Source organism: Metopolophium dirhodum, chromosome 9, assembly GCF_019925205.1.
Source record: "Metopolophium dirhodum isolate CAU chromosome 9, ASM1992520v1, whole genome shotgun sequence".
Taxonomy (NCBI): domain Eukaryota; kingdom Metazoa; phylum Arthropoda; class Insecta; order Hemiptera; family Aphididae; genus Metopolophium; species Metopolophium dirhodum.
The window spans coordinates 31676753-31689040 of NC_083568.1; the positions used below are offsets into that span (position 1 = coordinate 31676753).

General features: G+C 26.2%; 1 protein-coding gene across 2 annotated transcripts in view; it reads left to right on the top strand.

Moving 5' to 3' along the window:
- LOC132952921 (solute carrier family 2, facilitated glucose transporter member 1-like) overlaps positions 1 to 12288 on the top strand; it is a 62697-nt gene continuing 50409 nt past the window's right edge. The window contains exons 1-3 of one of the 2 annotated variants that reach the window (XM_061025432.1): positions 1 to 17; positions 3457 to 3529; positions 6296 to 6539. In XM_061025432.1, coding sequence (XP_060881415.1) covers positions 6297 to 6539 — 243 coding nt within the window. In that variant the 5' untranslated portion in view covers positions 1 to 17; positions 3457 to 3529; position 6296. Of the gene's footprint in view, positions 18 to 3323; positions 3530 to 6295; positions 6540 to 12288 lie in introns of those variants that run through there. The other variant, XM_061025434.1, reaches the window with a different exon arrangement.

Here is a 12288-nt window from a genome sequence, read left to right on the forward strand (position 1 = left end):
TGTGATGTATTACAATCGTAAGTACCTAATTTTAGTTATTATATCTATTTATATAAAACTGAAATCAAGCAAAAGATGAAATCTTTATTACGGTTTGGCTTCGAAACTTCTTATCCAATTGTCGTGCAGTTTTTTTTAAATGAAAATTTGATACTTTAGAGTTAAATCATACGTACAAACAGCACGGGGTCCGCGATCTACCGCAGGTAGATTGCCTACCTGTTAATGTACTGCTGCGTATCAGAATTTTTATTCCGGGAAACGGAAAAATTAAGATACATTTTGAATTCTATACACCGAATATTAAATAACGAATTGGACAAAGTTTAAGTCATATAGAGTTGATACATTTAACGGGCAACGAAGTGCACGGGATCAGCTAGTTTATTTATTTTTTTTTATTGATACGGCTTCAACATTAAAGTCATTAGCCGGGGACAAAAATATGTTTACAAGTTATTTACAATTACCTTAATATTTAAATAAAGGAAATACAGTATAGTACAAGTATGTGGTGATAATGGTATAGGTAACAATAATATATAACTATTGAGATTCTATTAAATAGATTAGTTATTTTAAGGAATGTTATTAAATAGTTAAAATTGTCTATACTTAAAATATCTCTTAATGTTAGGTGAGGAAAAATTTTTCTTTGTTCTGTTAAATTAGGGCATTCAAGGATTAGGTGTGCTGTGGAAATCGGGGCGTTGTTGCAGAACTCGCAGTTTGGTCTCGGCTCTCTTCTCATTAAGTGGACGTGTGTGATGTTTGTGTGTCCAATTTTCATCCGTGTCCATATCACTTGTTGTCTTCTCGTACTTGAGGGAGGATTCGGGTTAGGTGACAGAAAAGGTTTTATCTGGTATAGTTTGTTGTTAAGTTCCTGGTCCCAGAGTCGTTGGTGAATCTTTTTGCTAGTCTTTTTGCTAGTTTATTTATATTGCTTAATTGATCTCTTAGTCCAGAGACCACTCACCAAATAGCATATTATGTATATGTTTATGAAGTATTAATAATGATTAATGTATTAGTATTATAATGAATTATCTTCTGCTGTGATGATAATAATATTTCGGAACATATCCTTACATAAATTCTATTAATGTCACAAATTCAGCATTTCATATCATTACATTTAAACACCAAAACATACATATTTGTTCTAATTGGTTATTCGTAATATTATAAGGAACCTTGCATTACATTTTCAAGCTTTTTACTTGGTAAAAAAGTTTTTATCGAGATAAATTTTAAAATAATAAAAAAATTTCTCAAGGCTATAACTTGCTCAAAAAGAGTCAAAATATTTCGAAAATGTTACCATTTATGGAAAATGCTAATATAAATAACATGTAAAATTAACTGGAGTAGCAAAGCGACAATAATTAGAGCAACATATAAAATTGATTAACGGCATTTGCATCCGAATCCATGGCAGAAAATGAGTTGTAAACTAGCCTTACACGTTTTCAGCAACACCGTCAGTGTAGCTAAACCGCCATGGAAACCAGTGAGTTAGTTTCATCCACAGCCCAAGACACAGCAATAAATATTTTCTTTCTATTAAACAATCTACCTATTTGATATCCTAAAACATTTGTACGAAACAAACATACAAAAAACCGCTCAAACGTGAAAAAAAATTTAAAAGATATAAATATTATTTACCAATAGCCAATAGCATTTGACATTTTTAAAAATATTAAAATTCAGTCAAATACCAAAAAAAATATTCTTTCATGCTTCATTGGGTTTGTTTGATCTTTGAAGGCAGTTTTGGAACTTTACGAACATGAAAAAAATCAAAATCCACCTATCATCCATACCTTATATTACAGATAGGTATATAATATGGTTATTGGTCTTAGGTTCGGTGCAGAGCAATGAACCTATTGGTTTTAAAATAATATGGGGAGAGTGGGGGTTGTCTTCCCAGGTTTTTATACAATACATTATCCTTTACTTATTTCTAATATATAGGTAGGTACCTAACTAATATTTGGCATATTGTAGAAATATTAGTGTTGAGTGTTGACATTAAAAATGCGAGTGTCAAACCATTTTTCAGTCAAACATTTTTCCGCCTACGTATAAATTGTTATTTTTACACTCATTTTATTTTTATCGTTATTCATGTACCTGTATAACATGTTTTAATGTTTATGTTTACTATGTGAATTTGACATGTAAATTCTATTGTGGCCTGCAATTAGAATACTGTTTCCATATCATTGACATTAAAATTTGATTAATTTGATTATTATAAATATAAAATCGAAAAATATAGTACAACTTCAAAATGTATAGCGAACCTTTAGAAATTCGTGGGACGGCCGAGGTAGAACATCGAATTTTAAAAATAGACATTTGTTCTTAGCCAAAAAATTATTGACCGTAAGATCACGTTAAACACAAGGTGACTAAAAATACTGCGTCAAAATCGTTTCCACCCTACTCAAAAGTATCAAGTAGGCGCCATTTGTTATTTTGTACTTATCTATTGATAATTGCGCAAACTAGACTAATAGGTACGTCATAATATTTGTTGCTTGAAAGTAACGATTGTGTGTATCTTATTTATAGGTATATTCAACATTTTTGTAAACAAAAATAATAATGTTTTGGCGAATAGACGAACAATGAGAATTTAATAAAATCATATAGGTATATATTATAATTAATGAATATATTATAAATTATAATATTCACTCGATAATAGATTTTTCTCTGTGCACACAATTAGTTTTGTTTTTTTAATTTACGTACTTGCACTTTTCACTATAGGGATTTTTCAATATATGTCATCCTTCCAGACTTATCGTGTTCGAATTCATTGACAATTTGGTGTTAACCATCATAATGACATATGAGGTAATCATCGCAAACTAATAATGTGGGGTTTCTGTTGTCAATTACAATTTTCAGGCCGACGCACGACGCATACAGGGCATTTAAATTGACAACAGTGGTGACCGTGCAACAAAAACATTATCAAAACAATGAAATGAAATAACATTTTACGAAATGAGTACAATCCGTTAAAAGTATGAAATATGTCTATTTGTTTGGTTTATAAAGGCGAATTAATCGCGACTTTCGCGTGATTTCGAACGTTGAGTTTTTATACAGCCCTGTATAATGCAATTTATGGCTTCAAGAGGTTGTCCAAACATATTTTCCTACTCTAATTTTGTCCCTCAGTGACCGCCATGTGGTCCCTTCTGGTCCATTGCCAGTTCTAGATGAGAATCCGCGGACCGATTTTCTTATTCATTCTCTAGTGACAAAATCGTTTTCATTTTATAAGTTATAGCAAACCGCGTTAGTTTTTTGTTTGGGCGAAGCGATTACCCAGCGCGACCTTTTTATATCGGATTTATTGTTTATTTTTTGTAATTTTTTTCGACTGTTTTATATCGCGCAATACATTGTTTTTATGAATATGTTTTTTAGTGATAAGTGATGCGAAGTTTTTGTTGGATTGATCTATGAAAACAATATTTTGAAGGTCGAGGATAATAATTCTGTAAGTACACAATTTTATATTACACATTTACACTTCGGGTTAGGTGCATTGTAACTATATTGAATCCAACACAATTAATACACTTTTAATCATCTAACTGCGTATTTATTGTATTATTATATTGTAAATACATACCTAATAGTTATTCTTATATTTTTATTTCATGTTAACACACTTAAAAATTAGGCCGGATATTCAATGTATCAACTACCATATCATCTTGGCATAATGATGTTCCTGTTAATAATAATTATGTGACTGATATAATAATTAATAATAACCTATGGTACCTACCTACCCCACTTCATAATTTAAAACTAGTTATATATTTTTTTAAAATAATTCGTTGAGTACTAAATATTTTATTATAGAAATATAAAAAAAAATTGCTATTTTTAAATTTGCACAATTTGTAGTTATTACATTTTATTAAGAAATCTAATGTATAATCGATAATAATATTACAATTAAATTAAGGTGCACATCATAATATAGGCGTCTACTTGAAAAATATTTTTAAACATAGATTAAAGATTTCTAAACATCCAAGGGGGTCATACAAGATTACTGATATCTTTAGGTTGTACGATTTTTGTAATTGATAAGATTAAACTAAAAAAAAACTATATGGTCTAAAAATGAAAATATTTATCAATTATATGTAATAGTTTTACATGGTTATAAATAAATAATCATAATGATTAGTATTTAGCAATTAAATTGATAATCAGTAATCTTAAATCATATTCATAGTTCCTATAATACCAGTATGACGTATAATCTAAAACCTGATATTTGTTATAGGGTCAATACTTATAAAACAACTACCTATAAATTGTCTTAGATTTTCAGTTAAGACTTGATATAACTATATTGTAAACTAAAATCGAGTTCCGAACGAGTAGATAATTAGTTATAATTAGGCCTTAAAGTTTGGATGAGTGGAGTAGTCGTGATCAATATTTTGCTGGCCGATGGGTACCACTTGCCATTCAAATCAGATTATAAAAACTTTAAATACCCTCTACTTATAGTTATAAGACGTCATAAGTTATAACTAATTAACCACTCGTTTGATACTTAATTTATTTTACATAGAAATTCTTAGAAAAATATTCTGCTTTGAAAAATGAGACATTATTATAATATCATATCATTCAAAAATGAAGAAACTTAAAAAACAACACAATAACAATAAAAAATGGATATATGTAAAATGTCGTATTGTCATGACTTCAAATTTTGTCAACAAATATTTCTAAAAATGTTAATAGTTTTCGAGATAACGAGTTTATCTTTAAAGACATTTCATGTATATTATATTATACATTTAATATTTTTTTTTTAATTTCACAATATGTACCTATTGAATATTGAAAATTATAACAATTTCTTTACAATTCAGTTATTTTAAATATAAATAAAATAAATGATATACACTTGATATCAATATATAAATTATAAATAATATAAATAATAATACCTACATGAATATAATAATATTTATAATATAATTATAACGTATTATAATTAAATAAGAATATATTTTTGTTTTTATTAAAAATTCTAATTATAAGCAACGTTTTAGGTATTTAATGCAGTTATTTATAATAATTAGGAAATATTTTACCAAGTATTTTTTTTCCACTAAAAAGGTATTAATCAAATCAGTTTTTTAATATGCCTATTACTTATAATATGGCTATATATATATTCATGTGAAAATATTTTAACACAACGATATGATATCCGGACTTATTTTACCATATAATTATGTTTAATGTTATTATTATGGTATTAATATGCAATAATACGTTAAAACCCAAAATTTATATCGCCTGTCTAGATAAAAAACATGTTATAATTAAATCAAATTAAATTAACCTTAGATTTATTTTTCAAAATTATTTGGTAAATAATAAAATTATCTAGACGCAATAACAATTTTTTAATAATTTTTCCCAATGTCCTTAGTAGTTTATTATATTTCATTAATTTACATTTTTTTTTCATTATAAAGCAACAATAATATAATATGTTTAATAAATTATAGTGACTAGAGTCTAGTCTATTAAATTAAAATTACTCTTTTTATTAGTTTTCTTTGCCTTTCACTCCCATTTTTATTGACTTATTAGCTAGGATCATTTGGTCAGGATTAAAGTTCTTATAAAATAAACTAACAGTGGACCAATTTAACTATATAAAATTGATGGCTGAATATCTCTCAAATAAATGCCCAAGAAAAGTATTAAGAGGATGTCAGCCGCACTGTTTGTTTTCTCTCTCCGACCCATGCGCAGCATAGACAAACATGCATTTACGCCGAACCAATTTTTTATGCTTTTGAGTAATCTTAGAGTAAATACACCCATTACAAAAATGATAGAGCACAATATTCTTGAGGGTATGACATATTGATTTGTGTGAATATTGTCTCTAAACAATTTAAATATTATTATTATAACCAAGTCTAGGATTTTGATACATTAAATTAAAAAAAAATTTTGTTATCAGATTATCGTAATACCTTCATATTATTTATAATTATATTTTTATAATTTAACATTTTTGACTTTTTTTAATGACATGTGACATGCTAATATATAGTAATGTATACACCACTGAACACCAAAACATAACATTTCTAATAATAATGAATAGGTACACGATTAATTTAAAAAACGCCTTGCAGTAGGGCATTGAAATCGCAGTCCTAATATTGTTCGTTCTGACGACCATCGTGGTTGGTCTTGTATGTACTAGGATGCCGCGGCCTGCAATGTTGTATTACGACGATGAAGACGGGGATGGATCTCCTGACAGCGTGGGTTTCATTGAGGAGGATCATCCGCTGCAATTGCACGGCAACAGGGAATTAGCGGCGCAGGCCGTTAAGCTGCTCCAAGTTCCAAGTCGGCCGGGCGATGCGTCATTTGCATCGTCCACCACTGATATGGACGTACCCATTTATGTGAGGGGTCCTTCGTCCAGGAGCACAGGAAACCGGGTAAGTGTTTATTTTTAATTTCGTTTCATATTAGTTTGACGCGGAAATGACGATTTGTTTTTTTACGGGGTACGCTGAAATGTATTTCCGACCTTCTCACCGATTTAGCAGCTAGCACCGACATCGCGTAATACTTAACTAATAGTAGGGGCGTAATATGTGTATTGTTTGTTTTAAGTTTTAACCATTATGTGGTTACTACACGTGTGTATTGGTGTTATCGTTTTACATTATTCAAAAAAAAATTATGTGCATCTATTAATTTATATCACTTGAACCAATGTTAAAACGTTCAAATCTCTATGTTAAAGAAATGTCGTCGAACTGAATGCTAACAAAATGTTTAACTTAAATCACGCGTATAAATAATACATAGATCTATTATTATCGATAATGTAAATAATATAATATTTTATATCTTACTTAGGTACCTATTATATTCCAATGTATAACATGTAACATGATTACAGACTACCCACCTACTGATTTATTAAGTCGATTGAGTCCAACAAGTTATAAATATGGATGACTTAATGTACATATTATTATATAATCAAAACTTATATTATTAATATTAGCACTCAAAGGTATCAGCATACAAAATAAAATTTAAATTTCTTCTGAAAACATAAATATTGAAGCTACATTACCGATTTCTATACATATATATAATATATGTGAAATGATTGTTAGGTTATAGGTCAGTAACAATGATGTATATTTTTATGTACATGCTAATTGATAATCAAAACAGTTTATACGTTTTAATAAATGTTTACATAACTAAAAATAATTCATTTAGGTACTGAGTGACCATATAAATATTTGGCAGATCAATCAGTAATCGTACAATAAATGAATGTTCGTTGTGCATATTTTTTTTTAAATTCAACTAGCAGAATTGCTAAGGCTAATTAAATACAATGTATGATTATTCTATACTTCTATACTAATATTATAAAGAGGAAAGATTTGATTGTTTGTATTGAATAGGCTCCGAAACTACAGAACCGATTTAAATGAAATTTGGTACATAGATAGTTTAGACACTGAGAAAAAACATAGGCTACTTTTTATTACTAAAAAAGGGCTGTAAGGGGCTGGAATAGGCTTAAAGGGGCTGTAAGGGGCTATACTGGTTAAATATATTATTATTAATTGTTTTATTATTCTATGAGAAGATAATGAAAGAAAGTAAACTCTGAGTTCACAATTTATTTGTAATAAAATGTTTGTTAACCATATAGCCATATAGAGGTATTAAGTATGATTTATATAAAAAGTTATTTAAAGTGCAATTGTAACCTAATATAATTAATTATAACTTATATTAATCCACAATACACTATATTGTAATGTCCTTACGTGTTAAACTTCTAAGATATCAGTAATATTTTTTTTTTAATTTTTTCGTTAGGAGTTTTATATGGCCAATCATGGTACTTTTTTAAGGTTATGGCACGTTTCTATTGGTACCTACCTAAATATTAATAGGTTTTAATTATTTTTACAAATGTTTGGCATAATATATATTTTGATTTAAACGCACATTATAATGTATAATGTACATATTATGTGTGATACACGACAAAATAATATGTGACTGATGATAACCAAGTCCACGTGAACAATACTATATAATTCATTTGTTAATCAAATAAACTACAAGGAAAGGAAAAAAACTTAAAAATGTATCGTATCATTGGTATTTATATTGATTTTTGTGTTAATGCTGATGTTATGATAATTATTATACATATAGGGACATTTTTACACTTTACACTGTCAAATGTAATTTAAAAATATTAAATGTGTATTGTATGTAAACACTGTTAGATTTCTAAAGAATGTGCTGCACAACAAAATAAAGTGTTTTTATTTTTTATAAATGTTTAATTTTTACTTGACCTATCCAAAATATAAACATGGTTAATGACTTGGCAGCGATATAATATAACAGGATTAATATTTATGATTGTATTTTATATTTAAAAATAGTTGTAGAATGAATATTATGTTTTATTTAATATTATTTAACAACAATAACAAAAACAAAAACAAAACTATACTATAATATAATAATTTGATGCACAGCTTCGAGAACAGTTATTATTCATTGTTATTAGTTTTGAATTTATTTACATTATTTTTTTCACAATACTATCTGAATTAATTGTTATGGTTCTGCTTGTTTTAGAAAATATACTATTTTGTTTCTTTATTCAATTTGAGAAGTCTCGGGAATTCGTATTGTTCGGGTATAAATCAGTAACCATAATAAATTACTACCAAATGATATTGTATTAATTATATTTTTATTTTTGTAAAAATGTTATTTGATAACAATTTCTAATAACATTAGAAAATAAAATTTCTAATTTGATACTATATTCACTTGTCAGATACCTACTATATGCAGTTTATGAACCGAAACTGCAGTATTAAATCAAATGATAACAGGAGTCTTACAAATATGAATGGTGTTAGTATATATTATAGTGAAAAGTATAAATAAATATTAGCCAACAAAATATGGATAGGTAATTTTTTTTTTATATTATTGTGCTTTCATAGAAGATAATATGCATTTTAAGACATTTTAATAGGTAATTAAATAAACAAGTAACAGTTATAGTAGGTAGAAGTTAATGTAAACATGATTAGTTATATCCATTTTACCTTCATCATAACCTAATATGACTTCTATATCTAACGTAGGTACTGTGATTTGACCATATCATAAATACATATGATTTATATATTATGTAATATTTTATAAAGTTGATTTTCTTATTAAAATAAAATATGTAAAATAAAGAAAACATTGTGCTATTATACTTTGAATTGTTTATGTTTTAAATTATTGATTCATTATAACTCAAAAACTGTAATTTCATATATACGATTTAAAACTTGGAATATATTTTTGTATTTTTATACAAAGATTACAAATTTTACCTATACTTTATTGTCTTGTTTGACTAAAATATTGTTAAAAATACATTAAATTTAAAAATAATACAGTCATCATTTTAATTTAAAAAAAAATTAATCTCAGGACAAGTATTTAATTTGCGTTAAACATTATAATTTATAAGTTATTGATTTACTATCAATTTAATAATGATAAATTAATAATTTCAACTGATATTGCCTATCCTAAACGCCTTAATTATTGTCTGAGTTTTAAAATCACAGCAATATTTTTACAAACCAATGTAACTCGTGACCTCCATTCTATCATTACTACGAATCAGAACGAACTTCGAAAAAGAAATATTACTGGCACATTCATAATCCTACCAATATGGTTGGTATAAATCTGACGAAATATTTAATAAAATATTAGTTTCCTAAAATAACATGTTTCTTAAAGAAAATTAATTAATTGAAAAGTTTACTACTTCTAACGAATAATTGAATATATATTAAACATTTCAGTTCAATAAATGAAGTATATAAACTTATTTAAATACTTAATTGGTTTTTATGTATCATTAGAAAAATATTAAACATACTTAAGGATAATATTAGAACTTACAAATTATTATACAAATTTTTTGTTTTTCTCTAACAGCATAGGATCATAAAAATGAATCATAATTTGTTCAGATCTTAGACTTGACATTCAACTTTTTTTATGTTGGTTTGAATAATCTGTATGAATACATCAATTAATTCTGCCTCAATGAATTAGTTTATTTTTGTGATAGTTAATGTTCAAGTAAATGATAAAAAATTGTACACGGTTTAATATATTAAATATTCAAATGAAATAATAAGTTTTGACTTTGAACTGATTTAGTTTAAAACTATTCTATAAATAGATGTATAATAATTTATAGTGTTTGGTATGTAAATAGGTATAACATATTGTTTTCTAATCACAGTAATACTATACAAAATAATATTATTATTACTATTGCAATAAATTACATCATTAATAGTCGTGACAATGTAAGTTCTTACAATTTTTTTTTTTAAATCTGAAATGTTTATAGTAATATCTGCGTGTGTTTGTAATCCATTATTTTTTCAAAGAAACCGAGCTTTCAATTTCAGAAAAATATCTACTAAATCTGTAACTACAATTAATAGTTCCTAGAATATATCTTATGCTAATTCTATCAAGTGTAAAATATATTGTAATTTAATTTTTCATTTAATATTATGTTGATTTTGAATGTGCTTTAATTGCATATAGGTATTTAATTTGTATAGTTTTAACAGCAACAAATCAAAGCTTTATTGGAAAGAAATGTTAATGGATAATGAGTTATGACCCTACAATATATTATTAAGACATAAAATTAATAACGAAGTTAAAATAAAAACACCTTAACCTTTCGCTTATCTAAAACAACACTACTATAAAAAGTAGAGTAAAAATGTAGTTTTACTGTAGAACCAATATCTATGAATTATCAAACCAATAAAGTAAATGTTCATATCTTTAATTGGATTAATCAAAAAAAAAAAGTATTCTTTAATACGTCATACATAAATTGCAGTAATATTTTTTTGCTTCAAGAAATATTATATTTTTAAAATAGAGTTTTGTGAGCTATACAATGCATTTTGTTGTTTTATATTAATTGCTTTTTATATTCATTAACAGCCAGTTTACTAGCATTATCGATGAGTAGCTTTACATTTATAGGTAATCACATTATTTAAATAAGAAATAAAATGAAGAAGTTTGTAAAATCGGTATAAAGTTAGATAATATTTTTGGTTTGAATATTATAATATAAATTTCTTTAAATCGAAAAATTATTTATATTCAGTAGGTAGTGTTTCCGGACCTGCATGTTGCTAGAAGTTCACATGGAATATAAAGCTAGTCATCTCTGATCGTTTGGGTTTTGTAGCATTCTACTTAAAATGTGATAAACTGAAACGAGAATGGCTTGTGCATCAGGATAGTTTCGCGATTTGGAATTGTGTTATTGTCGTATTTGTTTTATGTATTTTATTTTAACTTATTGTTCGAAAAAACTTTTTAAAATTTCTCACTTCTAAGAATTGTAATAACCTACCGATTTCTTATGGTATTAAAGATATAAATGTAAAAATATTTTGATGTTCACCTAAAACATTTTTTTAGTTAACTCCTATGTGACTTTTTTTTATTTGAAATAATGACTAAAAATTCAAAATTGTATAAACTTAAAAATAACAATACAAATTTGATAAATTCTATTTAATTTTTTACTTTCTTGATTTTTAATCAAGTAAGTATCGTAATTGAAATAAAAAAAGTCTGAATTTTAAAAACTTCAAATATTTGTGTTAAATAGGAAAATAATAAAAATGTAACTCAGTAATAACGAGTAGGGCCCTTAACTGCTAATACAAATGAAAAACAGTCTTACCTTATTATAACTCTTAAAAATATTGTTTTCTCATTTGTACGATTTAAGAATTATTAGTTATTTATACCTAATTTTCACATAGGTACTCGAGAACGGAAATATTTTGAATATTTATAAATTTATATACAAAAATAGTTATAATCATTTTGGATAATATTACTAGATATAAACTTATGTCACTTGCCCAAACATTATTTTATTAAATATCATCATTATTTTGCAAATGAAGTTCGACATGTAAATGCACGTGTATTTCTTTTAAAATATGTCTACGGATTTGTACTATAAAACCAAAATACAATTTCCAATCACAATTTATTTTTGTATTATATTTAAAATGGCTATTTCTAAAATTAGGAAAATATTTATCATAT